Source organism: Mauremys mutica, chromosome 7, assembly GCF_020497125.1.
Source record: "Mauremys mutica isolate MM-2020 ecotype Southern chromosome 7, ASM2049712v1, whole genome shotgun sequence".
Taxonomy (NCBI): domain Eukaryota; kingdom Metazoa; phylum Chordata; order Testudines; family Geoemydidae; genus Mauremys; species Mauremys mutica.
The window spans coordinates 81,426,184-81,446,987 of NC_059078.1; the positions used below are offsets into that span (position 1 = coordinate 81,426,184).

Consider the following 20,804-nt stretch of genomic DNA (forward strand, 5'->3'; position numbering starts at 1 on the left):
GAAATTTCACCCACCAGGGTAGTTTCAGCCTTTGAAGCATTCAGTATTAGAGTAGGCCTGTACAAATGGCACTCAGGAAAGTTAAGCCAAATTAACGAAAGATGTGAATTTAATGCACGAGTTAAAGCCCATCAAACCCCCATGTGGACACTCTCATCCAGTAGCCTTAGTTAGCTTTCGCGAATCCTCTTCAAAAACTGTCACCACTTCCCTTCAGAATGAGAGCATCCACATGGGTTTAATATGCTTTAACTAATGCCCTAATGTAGATATGCCCTTACTCAAGAATACATTTAACATTTTTTCCAAGTCAGGACACTATTTGTATTGACCTAGCTTGACTAATCATTGTGTAGAATATACTGTAGCTGGATAATGACAGTACCAAACAGCGCTTTTCCCATGTTACATTAGGATGTCCATCACTGAAGGCAGATGCGAGTGACTTCAATTAAAGGAGAAGGACCAAAGGAAGCTTTGATGTTGACCTGGTCAATATTAATGTTAAATTTGAATTATCATTATTGAATTGTTAAATTTGAATTATCATTACCCTGAATGACAGTAGCTATAGCTTCTGTTTTGTAAAGTTTTCACAATATAGTATTTTGTTCAGGTTGGTTAAGGAAATTATAGTCACATTTTTGGGCCTTTTTAAATGTATTAATCATAAAAACTAGACTTTCAAGCACAAGAGGTACTCAGTGTCATGCTGTGTTCACTACATCAGCATGTTAAATTTAGCCCTGGCATAAGAAGGCCCAACCGCATTGATTTCAGCGGCGTACTGACCCTTACAGCAGGTTGAATTTGTAGTATAAATAAATAATTTAATGAACATATTATGTAAATAATATTTTTATTAGTATACATGAGACAGAAATCTATAAAGCATATTCTACTAATTTAAAGAAATTGTTACATTTCAGTTTTAGGGTTAAATTTTCAAAGGTGACAAAGTGATTTAAGAGCCTAATTACCATTGTCTTCCAATGAGACTTATGCTCCTAAATGCCCAAATCACTTTTGTAAATGGAACTTGGGCTTCTAAGTCATGTAGGCATTTTTGAAAATGGAACCTGTAATCTTTTTGTTGCTGACTCTTACCTTCTGCTTTAACATATAACTTATAAATAGTATAAACATTCTCAGCCAAACAAGCATTGCCCCCCCCACACACACACACCAATCCTTTGATTCAGCTCAGCTGTGCTTGGCTCAGGACAGACGCTGGGGCTGCTGGAGGCCTATCGGCTGCTCTAATTTACAGCCACCTGCAACAACCTCTATGGTGCCACTGCAGTACCCTGGGATCAGCGTCCTCCAACTCGCCCACAGCACACTCCTATGCTAAGCAGGGCCGGCTCCAGACCCCAGCACGCCAAGCGCGTGCTTGGGGCGGCGTTCCACGGGAGGGCGGCAGGCAGCTCCGGTGGACCTCCCGCAGGCGTGCCTGCGGAGGGTCTGCTGGTCCCGTGGCTTCGGTGGAGCATCCGCAGGCACGTCTGCAGGACGTTCACCGGAGCCGCGGGACCGGCGACCGGCGCGGCGTGCCGCCCTGCTTGGAGCGGTGCAATTCCTAGAGCCGCCCCTGTGCTAAGGGAATTAGAAAAGGGCCAGCAACACTATCCAGAGATTCCTCTATAGCAGGAGAATCCAGAGCTAGCAGCTTGGCTGGATTTAAGGTGGTTTTGTGCTGCTCAAGTGGTGCAAAACAGCTTTATCAGAGCCAAGCATTTGCCCCATCAAGTCAGATCCTGCTCTTATTGAAGCCAATGGCAAAACTCCTGTTGAGTCCACTGGAAGTAAGAGCAAGCCCTTGACAAAGAGTTAATTGCGGAAGAAGAATCCATTCATGCTCACGTGCTCACATCACTATGGGGCTAAACTCCCATGACTTCAGCATTTTGAGCTGTGAGGTTAACCCCATGGTGATGACAGACAGTAGTGATAAATAGATACTATGGTGGTGAGTTGCTGTAAGAATCTGAACAAAATACACTTGGGACCAAACTGTGACCTCAGTTGAGGGTATGACTCCTATTTAAATCTTCCACTTAGCCAAAATTTGTCCCTTAATTGCAATATATCACTTTTATTCCCCTCTTCCTTGCAGGCTTTGTGTGAGTTAAGGAAGAAGGAAATGAAAAGAGTGAATGCAGTCATTTCTTTATGTAAAACAAAAAGGTTGGATGAAGATTGCAGCTAAATATTGAATTTTCCCCAATAGATGCATTAAATACTTTCACAGAAGTTTCTGCGACAAGCTTAAGCTACTGATGAATAAAGTACCATAGCATTTTAATTTTACTTGCAGCTAGAAGTAGGTGACGGTTATTTCTAATGAGAACTAGACAAATGATAAATGTCAGAAACCTTCACAGAAATTATAACATTACAAATAACATATCTCCAGCTATCCTTTTGCTTTCAGAGCATATTTTGCAAAGGAAGGGTTTTCCTTTTATGCAAAGCAGAAGAAGGCACCGTTTAGCCTGTAATATTTAACTACCATATGAATCTCTTCTTCTTTAGATTAAAATTATAGGCCCCAGATTGCAAGTTATGATATTTGTTTTCTTCTGATTGCTGCCTTTAGCTCCTAAGTGAACTCTATTGACAGCTCTGTGGGTAACTTTGAAGAAGCCTCTGGGTCTGAATATATTAAGCTCCACAGCATTCCAAAGCAAATGACAAAATTCCCCCACAATTGTCTCAATCTTTTCCCCACAATTTCCCACTGGCCTTCTTTATGAGCTGCATGCAGAAGAGAGTGATCTATTATGTTTGTCCTATTCCTGTTTTTCTTCCTGTTTTAAATATAGCAGAATATATAAAATAACGAAGTGGTATTCAGAAACAATTCTTTTGCCAGGTCTTCCATCTGTTATTCTGCAGAATCCTAATTTTTGTACAAAAACCAAAAGCATGGAATGCAACTCAATATGTTACAAGATGTTTATTTTCATCGACTTAGTCCAATAAAATACATAGCTCAAATATTAATATTGGAGTAAGCTGAGATTTCATTACCATTTGATCTATATATTTTACTGACATAAATGGATAAAAATAAACAGCTTGTAACGTATAGAGTTACAGCCTATGCTTTTGTGGATTTAGGGAGTCTGCGGTGGATTTGGATTTTGCAACAGATTTATTTTCTCTAATTCAGTTAAAATAACTACATAATCATTATTTGTGGTTTGTTCTAGCTTCATTTTCATAATGTACCATGGGATTTGTCTGCATAACTTCTGATGGTAATGACCCTATATTGATTGAGATTCTTTATTGCAAGACTGAATTGCAAGTGATTTGACAATGAACTAGGGGTAAAACTCCATTTTAGAAAAAAGAAAACAGATTAATATAATGTAATCTTACTAAAAAAGCATAGGAACACTATACATTCTGCAAGGGCTTTTATGGTATTTGTATTGCATGCTGTTCTAAGTACCACACATGTATTTGTGAACTCAAATGCTATAGAATCTGTAAAGATGCAAGATTAAATTTTCCATTGCCATTTTTACAGATAACAGCCCGTCGACAATGGAAACATATTTATGATGAATTAGGTGGTAACCCTGGAAGCACAAGTGCTGCTACATGTACTCGCAGACATTATGAAAGGTAAGATAACTAATATGAAATGCTTGTTTAATAAAGAAAAAATTAATTTGGAGAGCCTTCAAACCATTTTGTAAAGAATTTTAGAGAGAGGGAGAGAGAGAGAGAGCGCTCTCTTAAAGGCATAGTAAATATCCCTTCAACAATATAGTCCTATAATCCACTGTAATTTAAACCAGAGTGTCTATGTCTCCAATGGCAAAACAAACAAAACACACATCTGATTGCTTTTTGCTTCATACCTACATTTTACCATAGCATTTCTAGTAGAGAAGCTGCAAAATTGAACAAAACATATTAAAGAGAAAATACTAAATGACAACTAAATAGTCTACCATTTGTATTCAAAAATTTTCAGGAATACAAATTAGGCGAGTTGTCAAGATCCAAAATAATGGGGTGGCTCGCATTGTTGGATGCTGTTAATATTGCAGGTCATGCAAAGCATTGCATTTCTATTCCTCTGTACTTTCTTCTCTCCTCCCTGCATAGAAGCTGCTGCCAACACTCTTGTTTTTCTCTGCAGCCAGTGTTGCTGGTTAGAATTGCAGATTTCTTGTTCTTCCAATATAGATGACAACTTCCAGGGTTTAGGAAGCCAACACACATTAAATAAAACACTGTAGCTAGAATTTTTTGAAAGGCATTCTTTTTTATACAGTTACTATTACTCACGTGTGTGTGTGTTTTCAAGTTCAAATAAGGGAAATCTGACCTCATGTTCCAGGTTATAAAGTGGCTGCCTGTGGAGGTCAGGAGGAAAGCATTTGTTTTTGCCCATGCAAAGCTTTGCACAATTAAGCTAATTATGAGCGTGAGTTCTGCACCTTCCTATAGAGCATTAGATATTCGACATACTGCTGGATACAAACCATAACTGATGGGGGGAATTGCTAATCTTAAACTCCAACATCAGTACCCCCAACATAAGACCCTATGGTCTATTATGAAGAAGCTACTTCATAACCATCACAAAAGTTAGAGTTAGAAACTTTCTGGAGTCTGACCCAAACAGGCAGGATCAACAGGATAAGATGTTTTGTTTGGCTATCAGTGCACAGGGGCAAATTCTGATTGACACACTTTGTAGTGTAACCTCATCTGAGTGCCCAAGAAGTCACATGAGTAAATCTCTATGCATCAAGAGAAGAATATACTCTAGGGCTGTATGTGTAAAATAATAAACCACTAACATGAAAGGGGAATGAACAAATGTTTTCTATGCCTAATTGTCTGATCAGATTGTGTGCTAATCAGAACTGACATTAGGCTCCGCCTTGCCATTAATGCACCATCAACAGGCTCCTTGTCTTTCTGTTGTGTCTGGGCCAGCTGATCTATTCAAATCCAGCAGGCTGGGACTCCCCTCACCAGATGTATTTTATAGCATATTGTTTATTTGACAGGGAATCCCGAGAAGCACATGAGATTTAAACATTACAGTTGGGCTGGGCCCAGAAGACATAGAGGCCTACCGGGCTTTAGTATGAAATCATAAAAGTGGAAAGGAGAGGCTTGCTAAGAGAGAGTCCATTGTAGTTGTGGAGAGATGAATGAGCCAGACACAAATGTGAGGCCAGGAATACCCCTTTCTTTCCTTCCCCTTTCATGTTAGTAGTTTATTATTTTGCATATAAAACCATATATTCTCCTCTTGATACACAGAGATGCTTTTCATGTGACATCTTGAGTACTTCAATGAGGATATGCTGCAAAATACGTCAGTCCTTGTGTATTTCCAACCCAGTGCACTAATAGCCAAGTGAACTAGATTCCTGACACTCCTTGGATTCACAAGCATTCACTAGGCTACCAAAGGACAAATATACTTCCCCCTGAGACATCTCAATGAGTTATTATTAGAAGAAAAGACTTTTTTTTGGTTTATCATTGAGATGGGCCTTAAGTGGAACTCCTACGGTCCAAATGCCTTCATATTTCAGGTGGCTTGGTTTTGAATGCCCGAATTCAAATTCTTTCTTATAGTTGTGGTTCTGGGTTAAACCTGAAACCAGAAAAGGCCTGTTTTCTAGTTCATGTGCATGCCATCAAAAGATGGTATTTGGTGTTGAAATCTTGTCCGATTTGGCACCATTAAATCTGAAGCCTAATCTTCATTTAGCCTCAGGCATGAAACTGAAATTCTATCCTTTACCAAATCTTGATTCGAAAAGAGAAGGCCCGGGCTAATCTCTGGATTTAGAGTATTAGCTACTTTTTTCACCAGAGAAAAAGGGTATTAATCTTGAAAAAGACAAAGTTGCCTGGGTTTGTTTCAGTTGGTAAGTCTGACTACAGCAGCTGAAAATGTAATGCTCATTTATAGCCAAAGTGCTCTGATGACATTTAATCTAAAACTAGTGCTGCACTACAGAAATCAGAATTTCTGATTCAGGACACATGTACACTTTTTAAATTAAAGGTGAGCTGTAAAGATAACTGGAAATTGAGTTAAGCCTGGAAGTAGCACTCAATGACCCCACTATTCAGGCTGTGTGGGACATTCAGCAGAAAAATGTACAGGTTTATAATTTACTTTTCTACTCTCTGAAATCTGCTGGCCTTTCCCTGTTTACTAGAGACAGAATGCATGATTCCCTGACTTCTCTGATACCACTGTTGTTTGGTTTAGCCTTGCAGTTCTTTAAAACTGGAAATCACTGGCAGTCGTGTTGTCTTAACTAGTTTTTCCTGAGATGAAAAAGTTAGTACTAGTTTACACAGTGGCTTAAAAATATTGAAAATGCTTGGTTTGAATGACCTTTGAGTGACAGCATTAGTAAACAGTGGAGTGAAATTGGGAATGGTGACTGGGAATTGTGCTCCCATTCCCACAGCTCCCATTGGCCGGGAACAGTGAATCGCGGCCACCGGGAGATATGGGGGGCATCAGCAAACTGTCTCGCGGCCCGCAATCACATTACTCTGATGGGCTGCAGGTTGCCCACCACTGTTCTAAAGAGAAGAGCTGAATCTTCTGATCACTTCCCAACTGATTTAGTTGGGGATTGGTCCTGCTTTGAGCAGGGGGTTGGACTAGATGACCTACAGAGGTCCCTTCCAACCCTGATATTCTGTGATTCTATGAAATAGTACTTGTCCCCGCCATTGGTCTGGTATTGCCCCGCCTTCTTGATGCTGAGGAGGAGGGGTATTTCTGCACTGCAGCTGGGAGCATGTCTCCCAGCCCGGGGGGACAGACTTGCACTAGCTCTGCTCAAGCTAGTGCACTAAATACAGCAGTATAGATGTTGTGACTTGGGAGGCAGAGCTGGCTAGCGACATGAGCTTGGGCCCAGGGAGTGGGATGGGCTTGGACTCAGGTGGCTAATCCAAGCTGCCACCAGTGTCATGACATTACCCTGCTATTCTGAGCACTCTAGTTACAGCAGAGCTAACGCGAGTCTGTCTACCCAGGCTGGAGGCCTGCTCCCAGGTGTTCTCAGGAAGTCTTCCCTCTTGCTGGGTGGAGTTTCACAAAGTTCTGAACTGGTTCTAGAGCAGTGGTGAACAATCTGCAGCCCATCAGGGTAATCTGATTGCGGCCCACGAGACATTTTGCTGGTGTTGACCGTCCGCAGGCACGGCCCCCCGCAGCTCCCAGTGGCCACGGTTCACCATTCCTGGCCAGTGGGAGCTGCAGGAAGCGGTGGGCTGCTCCCATTGACTGGGAATGGTGCTCCCATTCCCGCAGCTCCCATTGGCCGGGAACAGTGAATCGCGGCCACCGGGAGATATGGGGGGCATCAGCAAAATGTCTCGCGGCCCGCAATCACATTACCCTGATGGGCCGCAGGTCGTCCACCACTGTTCTAAAGAGAAGAGCTGAATCTTCTGATCACTCTGAGGAGGAGAGTTGTCTTCAGTAGGTGCTTAAAACTAACAATGCATAGACAGAGGGCCGAAACATCACCTGAAACCCAATGGCATTCGGGATGATATCACCTCATCTAAAGTCAGACTTATGAGGTGTCACAGCTGCAGAATTTAGTCTGAATTAGAATGCATGGATGCCAGCTCACAGAACTTTGAGAGTGTGTGTGTAGCCAACAGCTTGGAATGAACAGATCTCTAATGCTGTTACCTCAGCATTGCACATAGTAATCACTGTGACTAAGATAGCTTGCTTGTAACACTGAGTCTGTCTGCTTTGTTTTTCTGGAAGAGGAAGAAAGATTTAGTATGCACTATCAAGTGATTCGTTTTTCATGTAATGTGCTTCATGTTTCCAGTAAATGTTTTCATTTTAAAACAAGGCAAGCTTGCCAGTGTTTCAGTACGTGTTATTTGTGTATTAGTTAGGCTACTTTTGGTTTATTAATGAGTGTCATAATGAAAGTGCAGGTTGCTAAATAGAATCAATGGATGTTTTTATTTAAAGCCTTGCAGGAATCATGTAATGCCAATGAATGCATTATTGTCGCTGTAGGCCTGACTGGTCTGAACCTGCCTCTGATTGGTTTAAATCAAATAGGCCCAAGCACTTCATAAAAATGTCTTTGTCAGCTTAGTTTTGCTTCCAAACCTATTCATCTCTGTCAGTTTTTAATATTAGTACCAGGCTCTTGGCCATAGTCCATTAGTATTGTTCTTAATTGCTCATGTTACAGATGATGATTACCAATATAAAAAGCATTAATGTTTTCCCATTGTGGGGCTGTTACTATGTAGATGACTTGAACTGTACAGAGCTTACAAGTTGTTGTTATTTTGGTCATTACTTTTTTTCTTGAATTCTTTAATGCAGTTACTTTGGGTGATAACAGAAAGATGCTCAGTCTGAGTGTGTTATTAACACTATCTGGTTCAAATTGAGCCTTTCTTCCCCAACCTACACAACTTTACACTTCTCACAGTTCACTGTCAGGATCTGTATCTTTGATCATTGGTACACGCAACAATCGGAAATGGCTACTTTTCTTCAAAGCAATATTCTTCACAGTGTGTTCTAGGATATTAGTAATAACGCAGATGCGGTTTCCACACCTAGGGTTTGGGGTTTCTTTTGCTTTCGCACAAAATGAACGATTGACAGCTTTCATTGTCCTGGGTAAACAAGAGGCTCCGTTTCTACAATGCTCGTGACGTTGCATCAGGGATTTTTCATAAGGGTTACAAGAAAAGCACTTTGATATATTTAAAAGCCCAAAACAAAAGGTAATAGAAAAGTAAAATATGAGCAATAAAATGGAAGGGCCTTGTTCTGACTGCCAGCCCTTATGTTTTCCCCAGAGCAGTCTCTACACAGAGCGTTCACACATACAACTTGGGAAATGCTGCAGTTGATATTTGTAATATGATACTTCTGCCTGACATGCTTTGATGAGCAGTGAAATAGTTAACAATGTTGACGTTGCAAGTATTTCATTGGCATCTGAATTAGCACCCTTCGAAATGAATGGGGCAATTCATACCTCAGAGTCATTGTTTCAGACTTTCTGCAGACTCAGGTATCAGCTATGGTCGCTTCACATTTGGAAAGTTTTCTGCACAACCATAACAGTTAGTGACAGCTTTTTAAAAGAAATGAACGCTGAAACACTGGAGAACACCTGAGAGGTGTGTTCGTACCCCTTTGGGTAGTTCTTCTTGACTCACCAGGGAAGGTGTGCCCCATACTTTGAGATACAGTCTGTTAGTTTATCTGGTTTTTAAAACTCTACTTGTCTCTATAACATCTGAGATCTGCAGCACATACTAAGTATATATCCTTATGCACAACAAAAAAATCTAGGTGATAAAAGAAGTTTGCAAAAGCTAAGTAGGAGAGCCCCATTCTATTGATTTTTTCCATGTATGTTTCTCTCTCCCCACTCCCCTCAGTATACATATACAATAGTGGGGTCTAAATTATCTATTACCAACCAAAGAAAAAGATCTTGGAGTCACCACGGATAGTTCTCCAAAAACTCCCACTCAATATGCAGCAGTGGTCAAAAAGGCTATGGGCCACTACCAGAGAGAGGATACTGGCAAGATGGACTATGATCTGACCCAGTCTGGCAGCTCTTATATAAAATTTAAAAAACAAAAACAAAAAAAAAACCCTCATCATTGTTTTATGAAAACATAAACCAGGTCAAAATAAGGCCCTTAAAAGGTTTTTCTTTAACAGCTATAAAGACTTTCTACCCTAAGGATACTGTGAAGTAATTCAATATGCAAGAGTCTAGCATTCCCTCACAAATACTGTTTGGTTTTCTTAAAGCATTTAGATAACTTTGCAAAGTGTGGGCATTTCAGCAGTGTTCTGTAAGAAACAGCAGCCAGTCTCCTAGATAGAAAAATAGGAGCCTATTATAACATCTATATAAAAATGCTTAGGGTTGTCTTTAATACAAGTTGTAATTAATAAAAGGTTTTGGTTTACACTGAGTGTGAAAACATCCTCAGGCAAAAATTAATTAAGTGTTATGTCATTCTGTAAACTACAGCTAGTTCTTTGTTTGACCCAAACCCCTTGCCAAACAGCAGTTTTTCTTTGTCATACTAGCTTTGTTGTTTTGTTTTGCTTTTCACCCTGCTTTTTATCCCTAACTGTTCATAGCTTCTAAGAAAACTTTGCAAGTTGCGAATTGTATCAATAGTTTTCCATCAAGCATGAATTTAAATTTGAGGATAGATTAGGTGTGTTTAGCCCTTTTTCTTTTTTGATAAATAACAAGAGGTTTCTACTTATGATTTTCTGTCCTCGGGGCTTTATCATTAAGATTAAATAACTGTACTCTCAAGCATGACACTGAACAAACATCTTTTCAATTATGTGAGTAACAGATGCTTTAACAAAGGAACTATTGAAAATTCAGAAAGCATAGTTCCCCCTCCCCCCCACACAAAATTTTTTAAAAATAAAGTATCAGATGACAGAAGAATGTAATTGTTTACCATTAAAACAGATTCTTAGCTGCCCGTTCAAAATATCTCAGAACATTGTGTTTTTGCAGAACTTACTCAAGACTTGTTTTGCAGTTTTAGAGACTTACTGGCCAGCACTGAAGTCAATAGGCATGGTTTACATGTAAATGTATTTTGATAGTAGGACATTCTTTTCCAGTGCTTAAGGACAAATTGTCTTTGTCACTTGCATGGTGAGGAGGGATCACAAAGACCTGTTCTCCCAATCCCTTGGGCACCCCAGACAAGGGTGAGGGCCAACTGCAGTCCCTATACAGAAACAACTCCCTCTGAGTGCCACCCCTCTTCTACACCCGACTTTGCTGTGGACTGAGCACAATGGGGGTGGGGAGGGGAAGGCTGCACATTGCAAAGCTGTCCCCTGCAAAGCTCCTTGCACCTTAGTGGGTAGGCATTGCTCAGGAAGGGCTGATGGGTGAGCAATTGTGTGGATCCACTACTACTACTACTGCATTTGGTGGAGAAGATGGTGTTTGCAACAGAGGCAAAGACTAAAGAAGCTTCTCTGGAGTGGCCTGGAGGATTCTCTCCCCACAGCATCTCTGGACCAGTGCCCATCCCCTGCATCCAGCCCATCTACTTGGGCTGGTCATTGGGGAGAGGATTTGGTCCTTTATCTTTCCCTATTGCTTTATAGGATGGAGAAGTTCCTAAGCTTTCATCCTCAGACTGCTCAGCTAAATCAACAGCTGTGTTTGCAATACCACTAATTTCCAGTTTATTTAAAGCAAAGTGTTTTTGAACTCTTACACACAGGCAGTTCCCACCTCTCCATGGTGTGAGAGTGCTCAAGTACCCAGCAGAACTCCCAGTGGGCTGTAAGGCAAGTTGTTGATGAAAAGATGAAAGATCCATTTCTGTAAGGCAGGAAAGTTCTCTGGGAACAAAACTGAACTCAAACAAATTTTGTCTGTACTGATAAAATACATGCCCGTTTCGTACTTCAGACAAATGCAAATGATGCGATTGTTATTGTATTCTGCACAAAAGAGTGCAACGCTTGCTTTCGGAACCCCTGCACAGTACAAATGAAATCAGCCTTTTGGAATACATTATTGGTTCCCCCAGCACACTTCATTTTCCTCTTTCGGATTCAGAGATCAGGCCTCTGGTTTTGAACTTCTCTTCTGCCCCTTCCTCTACTGCACGTTAGTAGCTGTGGTGTTGGTCCAGTTTTCCTACCCATTCAAATAGCTGAGCACTATATCCCATGACAAAGCCTCTAGTGGAAGTGGTGGCATGATATGCCTTTAGTGATAGTGCTGCTTCTAAAATCAGGCCATATGGCTTTGAGAAATTATGGGTTTTCATTTCAACAGCAGCGTATTAAAAAAGCAAGAAACACGTCCCATTGAGATCACAGTGGCTCATTTCTGCTCCCCTTCAAGTAAATGGAAGTTTTGCCATGAACTTCCTAGGGAACAAAATCAGGCCAGGGTGATTCAGAGGCTGTAATATAAATTTTGGCATTTCTATTATGCCTAATGCCATAGCATAAATGTACTGAATTTATTGTAGAGAACCGTGAGTGGGTAAGACTCACTCCTCCCATTTTTAATCTACCTTCTGAACTCCAGTCTCAGGTTCTTGCCCGAGAGGCGTCAGGTGGCCCTACCCAGCTGCTATTGTTTATGTGATGGGGCTGTTATTTTAGGAACATAGCAATTGCTACATTGAATCAAACAGGTGGTCCAGTTTATCTGGTCTCTAAGCATGGCTAGGATCAGGTGCTTCAGAGGGAGATGCAAGAAGCTCCATAGTGGACAATGATGGAAATAGAAGTTTCTTCCAAATCGCTGCCAGTGTGAGTTTCTTTATTCCTTGAATGAAATACAAGGGTTTATATCCCTTCTCTGTATTTTTAAATCTTATCTGCTGAAACTGTGAACATTGCCACTATCCATATAGATGGCTAATCCTTTTTGAATCATACTAAGCTCTTGGCCTCAATGATATTCAGTGGCAATGAGTTCCACAGGTTAATTATGCATTGTGTAAAAAAAAAAATTGTTTCATTTATCAGATTGACATATTCTGCCTTTCAATTTCAGTCAGTCTTCTGAACCCTTAGCTGAGAATGGAAAAAACATGGTCACCAGACCTTTAAATCATCCCTAAAAAAATCCAAAGTTTCCATTTTGCATTGTGTTGAGTCTGGAGCACTAGAGAAGAGAATAGGATATGAAAGGGGGAGACATTGGGGAATTTCTGTACTGCCATTCACAAAGAAGGAAATGAAAGAATTAAACACAGGCATGAGCTATGTTAAAATAGTGAAAGGGTTTAGACTTCAGCATCCAAGCTGCCTTTGTGCCCATAACTCACCTTATGGAGCCTGTGGACAGAGCATCATGTACTGTACATATGGTCACTTCCTAATCAGCGAGCCCTATAGTACCCCAGCACAGTGGGGAGAGTTAAAGAAAGAATTGGCAGCCTTAACTTCTAATTTCCCTCCTCTTCCTGGGTTTGTCAGACCCTTTACATTATTCTAAACATTTTATTAATTATTATTGCTATTCCTATAAATAGACACTCTCTCATGTCCTACGAAGCAGAGTTTAGCTAAAAAGCTCATTCATTCTGTGTGTGCATTAATCAATACATGAAACATTAGTGGTTACTGGTTCAGATTAAATTTTTCGTTGTTTTTTCCTGTAGCTGGAAAAAATGTTGATTTATAAAGATTAAGGGCTTTTTCCTTCTTTTTTCTTTTTATGAAATGCCAGTGATGAAGACATGTTTGTTATACTGTGAAATACATTTCTCTGATGTGAATTTTGCTTTTTGTTGGGAAAAAGATGCAGTCCCTGGAGGATTTTAGAATTTATAAATATAAAATTATCTGCCTCTGTGTTTCTTTTCGGGTTTTTTTTTAGTTGGCAGAAAGCCAGATTACTTACATTACTGTAATAGATTTGCTGACCTCTGACATCTGCTGCAGAGCAGTACATTGAATTTTTCATAATATCAGATGATGCAGATCTAAAAACTTGGTACACTCTGCACCATTATTTAATTCAAGACTCAGTAAAGCAGAATATTTTTAGACTAGCAGTTTATACGTGATTAAACTTAATATTGCTGATTGTAATAAATCAGGATTAGTATAGCACTGATTTGTTAATCTAACTTGTATTGATTTTAAGTTGTCTTTATTATTTTTTTTTAAAGTCTCGGTTTTCACAGTGACTGAATTTAATAAGAAGCTCTGTGATAGCAAAGACTCCCCTACTGTTTCTGCTCTTGGCTGGAAAATGTTATTCTTGTATTATTCCAAGGGAAAAAAAACTCATGCTGCTAAAAATCTGCTGCCTTTGGAAAGATTTTTTTAATACACTCCTGCTTACATATTCTATTTATGTTAATTGCCTTATAAATAATACATTTTATTAATCTTAATATTGGAATCTTGATCATGATAAAGGCCCTTTTATTTGGGCTGTTTGCAGTCTTTAGGAGTAAATATTCTTTAGACCACAAAATATTCTTTTAATTTTTCTTATGAATACACTGGTACTTTCCCCTAGCCCTGCCATGTGAGAAACAGCTACATTTCAAAGCAGCTGAAAATTTAGCTGTTATTTTCAAAGTTTAATGCATTCTAGGTAGCCATCTTTTTAATATGTCTTTACCTTTACGTGCTTAAAGATTGATTAAATCTTAGCTGTGCTGCAAATATTTGACAAAAATCTTGAGCTAGTTCCAGGCATGTTGCATTCTGCTAAACTATTTGTATAATAGATAACCACATTTTTCCTGTGTTGGGCAACGTTGACCTTAAATTGGAAAAGTACAGTGTATTTTAATGGTATATTAGCTGGTTGTTTAAATGTTCTGAAAGCCGTATTAGCTTTATTACTCTTGTACTATAAAAACTTCTAATAATCAAATGATAAGATCATATCCTGTGGGTAATCGTGTTGTACCATGACAGGATAACTGAAAAAACATTCAGTGAAAATTGTAACAAACGGAAATCTCTATATGAAGCAGCAATTGTTCATGGTGTTAGGCTTCTCTAGAGCCTCACAGTGCATATTCATGTATGCTTCCTTTTTGCTTTGTGTCTGTGTGTATATATGTATGCGTGCCCTTAAAAATTATCTCTGTGCAGTAGAGAAACAGCAGCACATTGGGCCTTATTTAAAAAAAAAAGGGGGGGGGACCTCTAGAACAAGCCATCCTTGTGTTTTGATTCAGTTTTACCTTAGTCATGCCTCTTTCCCGCTACAAGAAACATTTAATTCCAGATTTCCTGCTGCTGGCTCTAGGCCTTTGACCAGCTACGTGAAATGTATTTTTTACTGCTGTCTTAGTGCCAACTGCTGAACTCAGTGAAAAAGAACTGAAATGAAAATGTTGTACTCCCACATGAACTCTTAAGATTAGAAAAGGAAATTTAAGCTGTGGTTCCTAATTAGCACCAAACCTATTGAGTCTTGGTGCTCTATATGGCAACAAAGAGGAGGAACCTTTGTCAGAAAGTGCCATAAAAGACTCAATGGAAAGAATGCTAACAGTGATTAATCTTGTCAGGCCCATCCTTATTCCGATTTCTGCCTTAACCAGAAGGTTAATCACATAGTATCTTTTATTAAAAGGACCACTAGTGGTACAATATCATCTTCGTCTCATTTAGAGCTATGAACAGCTATTGAAACATTTACTGATGGTATATGTAGATTGCAAATGGACGACATGTTCCCATGGAAACAAAACAAAGTCAAACAATCCTATCACAGTGCGAACAATTATAGCAATAAAATGTGTTTTTATTAAAAGTGACTTTAAATATTTAACACATGGCAGCAAGATATAAATATTGCCCAGTATGAAACCAAAACTTGTCTCTCTAGTAAAGTCCCAAATACTGCATGCAGCAGAGGGAGATATTAAGTGTTTCATGAATATTTGTGCTTTACAAATGAAATTTACCAGCCTCAAGTATGAACAAGATTATTTTTTCTTATTCTGCTTAGTTATGCTTTTTATTATATAAACATTAACTGTAATATTACAGTGGGAAGCAGGTATTTGGCAACTATATATTATTTTGCTAAGGCTGCATAGAAGGAGCAGTTTCCAGTTTTAGCAGCTGTAACATGTTTAAACTCAGTTTGTAATGGGATCTGAAGATGAATATTCCCTGTGGGCTCTGCTTAGCTTCATTACTGGAGCACTGCCAAATTCAGGGCTAGAAAATATTATTCACGCCTCTTTGCACATACCATGTCAGAGCATGCTCAGTTACTAAATTTTGTTTCTAATATGGCATAAATTAGGTTTATATTTTAACAAATTATGTTGTATTTTATTAAAATGTGAAACATTAAGATCACAAACAATCTAATTTCTGCTCTCTTAAGCCCAGACTGTGTTTCAGCATCTAAGTATTTAAATCAAAATTGCATGGTTAGAAACTGATTGTAGGATAACAAACATATATCTGAACTAAAGAGTTTTCTGCCTTGGAGTCTTAGATTAAAGATAATTAAGGATTCCCGGCATTTGTACAGATTTATGTTGTTTATAAGCAAAGTACATTTTCTTCATTGAGTCAACTTGTCTTTTTTTAAACAAATTATGTTTGCTGTATTAAAGTTCATATTTTTAAAGTCTGAGTCTTGTATTAATCCCACAGTGAGTCATTAATCATACCAAATGCATTATAAAAACTTTAATCACTGAAGTTGAAACTGAGATTGTAATGCAATCCATCCCTTTTAATTACATCAGTTATTTTTCGTTTTAGATCAAGAGCTACATTGCGAAAGGAAAACAGATTAAAACTCAAACTGTTTGAGGTTTTTCTTTTTTAAAAAGTAAATTCTCACACTTTAATTGCAGAACTTTCTTCAACAAAGTTCTTTATTTTTTAAATCCTTGTGATTTTCTTTGCCACGCTCTCCCTGCCACTGTTCTTCTAGCAGCAACGCCCACCTCTCTTGCCCTTTGACAGAAGAGCAAAGGAACATCCTCCAGAACAGGGACCAACCTAGCTTTCACTTCATGGATTTGCCAGAAAAGGCCGCTCTGTGCTAGTCAAATTGTTCTACACTCTCCATTGGAGGTTGGGTGAAATAATGTCTCCTCTGCTCTCTACCAAGTTTTCAGTCTAAACGCAAATTTACAGCTTTTATGTTCACCACCAGGCTGGAAATATATTAGGTTGCCTTAGCTCTGTACCATTTTACTGGCATTCACTCTACAGGTTTAGGAGTAGGCCGCCAAAAGAAAGATATGATTGACTTTGAAACCCGTTGAAAACACTGTGGGACAGATCCTCAGCTCCATAACCAACATGCTCTGTGGGCATCAGTGGAATGTTACTGATTGGCACCAGCTGATAATCTTGCCAAATACGTTGCTTTATCATATGTGGGATAAATATTGAGGGCAAGGTTACAGAATTGTGTTTATGCTGTAGAAAAATTAGGTTTATTAAATAAACTGCTCACAGCCGCTACATTTTTTCTTTACTAGAACTGCAAAAACTGATCAATTATTTGTTCCTTAATCCTTTAGATTAATCCTGCCATATGAAAGATTTATTAAAGGAGAGGAAGATAAGCCATTGCCTCCAGTGAAACCTCGAAAACAGGATAACAGTTCCCAGGAGAGCGAAACTAAAACAAAAGTGTCTGGAACAAAACGCATCAAAAATGAAAACCAAAAGAGCAAGAAAGAAAAAGATAATGCACAGAAACCCCAAGATGCATCTGAGGTTAGTTAATTTCCTGCTTTTTAACTTTTCAATTAACAGTGTACTGCTTTAATAATATAAAACCCAATGATAAAATAAATCATTTAAACCTGACAATTCCGAAATTAGTTGGCCTTCCTTTGCTTAGTAGCTGAAATCCAATTGTGATGGCATTCTGAGTGTTATGATTGTGCTGGGCTATAAACAGCAACCAGCAAGTTCCATGTTGCATAGAAATGATGGCAAAATACCAAGACTGGATGTAGGAAATACAGTTTCTGTTCATTATATTATACAGTGGTCACCATTAAAAAGTCAACACTAGCCAACAGGAAACCACGCAGTTTCCACAGTGATTTCCTACTCTAAATAAAGTGTAGGGGGAACTGAAATACCTCTGATAACATTGTGGGAACTGTTTGCCATTAAAAAGTCTGCATTTGCCATCTCTGTAATGGCACTTCCACACTTATGGATGTGTTCACAGTTCCATCAAAAACTATTTTTTCCTGGATTATTAACAAGACTAAATATCCCCTTTGGGTTGAAATCTAAAATTCAAGGTTCACAGCCCTTGACAGATTTCCCAGTGAAGTCAATGGGAGTTTTGCCATAGTCCCCTGTCTTGCAAGCTCTCTCATATGGACTGACCCCTACACCTATGCAGAGCCCTATTCACTTAAGTGGGGCTCCATGGAGTAGCTTACAGGACCAGAGCCTGCAACAGGCCAGCCCCCAGGAGTCAGTAGAACACACTTTCATCTGTTTTAAGTCATGTACATAAGAGTTTTTAGTATTGCACACGGTGAGTGGGATTTTCAAAAGTACGCAAGTGACATAGAAGCACAAGTCCCATTGACTGTCACTGAGACTTGTGCCATGACATCTCTTAGGCCTGGTCTACACTGGGGGGGGGTCGAACTAAGGTACGCGACTTCAGCTACGCGAATAGCGTAGCTGAAGTCAAACTACCTTAGTTCGAACTGCCTACCTGTCCAGACGCCGTGGGATCGAAGTCCGCGGCTCCCCCGTCGACTCCGCCACCGCCGTTCGCGGTGGTGGAGTTCTGGAGTCGACGGGAGCGCGTTTGGAGTTCGAACTATCCCGTCTAGATTAGACGCGATAGTTCGAACTCCGAGAAGTCGAACTCTACGCGTCGACCCGGCGGGTAAGTATAGACCTACCCTTAGACACTTTTGAAAATCCTACTCCCTCTCTCTCATACAATATTGTACACCCTATGCCATTGACCTAATCAAGCTGTTGTTGTCTATGGCATTCAAAATATACTGTGTCCCCCTTTATTTGGAAATCACAATTGCTACATTTGGAGCCATTATAACCCTTCTTGGAAATAAGTATTTAAAGAATTTTTAAGACATGCATTGTCCCCTCAATGCAATTGCTGTCTGGCATGTACAGATGTACAGGATTTAGACCAGTCTGAAAATCTAGTTTGACATGACTACCAAAAGTCCTCCTTTCTATGGCTTAAAAATAGCAAAGCAACTAAATACGTACATGGCTGAGGCCTTGTGTGCTAAGTTTCAAGTACAGTGTTTTTTTCTAGTCATGTCAAAAAAACCCAAAAGTCAGGTTTACAATGGACCCATAAGAGACTGCCTGATTCAGAATATGTGTTTTATACTGACTTGATCAACAGAGCCTTTAAAGTTGACACTTCATAGAGAGAGCAAGAAACATTGTAAAAATCTCCACTACTAATTACAAATATATAAAGAAAAGAGCACACAAAAACCTGCTTAAGTAACTGCAAGGTTGCGACACAAATTGCCAAAAGCAAGGAAATGCGAAGTTAAGGCTAGCATTCCTTTCCTCAGTCATCCCTTTGTGCCTGGTTATTTATTGCCCTGGTCTCAGATCAGTGAGTTATGTTACATACCATATGTACTGCAGCAGCTAAGCACAACATAACGAGCCAGGGATGGAGTGTCAGACTTAACTTTGAATTTCCTTGCTTTTGTTGTTTTGTATCTCAAACTTCCTGCTGCTTAAACTGCAGTTATTTTTGTATGTGAGTTTCAGGAAGAGTTCTTAGCAGTGTTTATCGGAAATGTATAAGAATTAGAGCCACAGACACTGTAATGCACAATGATAGTGGTTTCCTACGGTAAAATTTTAACCTCCTGTATCAGAATTATTCTCTCTGTCTGACTGTAACTTGGATATTTTTAATACTAAGGGCCAAATCCTGTCCCTCTTTCTGAGGCAATGGCTATGTTACTGGGCCAAGTTATCCACAGGATGGCTGGGCCCAGTGCGTAACTTGGAGTGGAAGGTATACGCACCTGTTCTATGGGTGGGTGTTCAGTGATGGCAATAGCTCATGGAATTGAACTCCCCTAAAGAAGCTCTATTCAGATCTGGAACGCCAAGCCTGTACAGCCCACTTAGCCTTTCTAGTTGTCAATAAACCATCCATCCACCTTGAGCGATGCAGGGGGAACTCTTCCTCCCCTGAAAACGTTACCCAAGGACCAGCCGCTATACATGGCCTTCTGGGTTGATGACATAATGGACTGTACCCCTGGGGTTGGTGCAGGGTCAGGACAGCTGCACAAGCACTATGTAACCACCTAAATTGGGAGGCTTTCTAGCATAGAAGTATCCACAGCTGCAGCGTTCATCTGTGCTTTGCATCTAGTGAGGGCTCCATGCCATGGGCTCCCAGATTATGCCCCTACAGTGTTCATGAGAGTGAGGAGCTCAGTTGTATGTTCGGCTCCTGAGGAGCTACATTTGAGTGTGATAGGATTAGAGTCCAGGCTGGGATGGGAGGACTGGGCAAGAGCTGGGGTGAGAATATGTACACCATCTCTCTCTCGGTCCCCAGCAACATTAATCAGAATATATAGTACAGCTGAAGGGTATATTGGTTCCAGTGAACCCACCTGTGGGGGCAGTCACAGCTAGGAAAGGCCTTGGTAGCGTGTCTGCAAAGGAACCTCACTGCTAGGCAGTCAGAGGTTATTGGAGCTTGAACAGGTGCAGAAGCACACGGCCTCTGACTAGATGGCTCTGGCCATCTGAAAATCCTCAAGGATCCAACACATCTGCGGTTTGGGGGTCAAACCCCACCACCAAGGAAGCTGGCTTTCCATGGAATGGGATGGTCTGTGCCAGGATTAGTTATAAAAGTAAAGAAAAGATGTAAGAATACAGTCCTTCCTAATACACATTCACCACTCACCTGGATATAAACATGAACAGGGATGTCACTGGGAGACTAGAGTCTTTAGCTGATTACTTAGTTTTGGACTCCTTTATTCTATTGGAGTCCTAATGACATTGCTCAATGTAATGAAATAGAAAAAAATGTTATTAGCTTACACTGTGCATGTCTTTCAAATAGCTAAAACTTCATTCAAACCATTGCTTAACAAAAACAAAGAGCAGAATGTACAATTATTACATTTGATTTGCCTTTCCCCCCTGCTTTGCTCATCTGTCTGGTATTTTCCTGTAATTGTATAATCTCAGGAGACCAGTGATAGTACTTTGTGAAGGACTAATGATGGTATTTGAACTG

General features: G+C 39.8%; 1 protein-coding gene across 5 annotated transcripts in view; it reads left to right on the forward strand.

Annotated features, from left to right (window-relative positions):
- Positions 1–20,804, forward strand: part of ARID5B (AT-rich interaction domain 5B) — a 145,710-nt gene that overhangs the window by 117,760 nt on the left and 7,146 nt on the right. For all 5 annotated transcript variants that reach the window (XM_045024552.1, XM_045024555.1, XM_045024556.1 and 2 more), the window contains 2 exons: positions 3,539–3,636; positions 17,077–17,275. In XM_045024552.1, the coding sequence (XP_044880487.1) occupies positions 3,539–3,636; positions 17,077–17,275 (297 nt within the window). The remainder of the gene's footprint in view (positions 1–3,538; positions 3,637–17,076; positions 17,276–20,804) is intronic.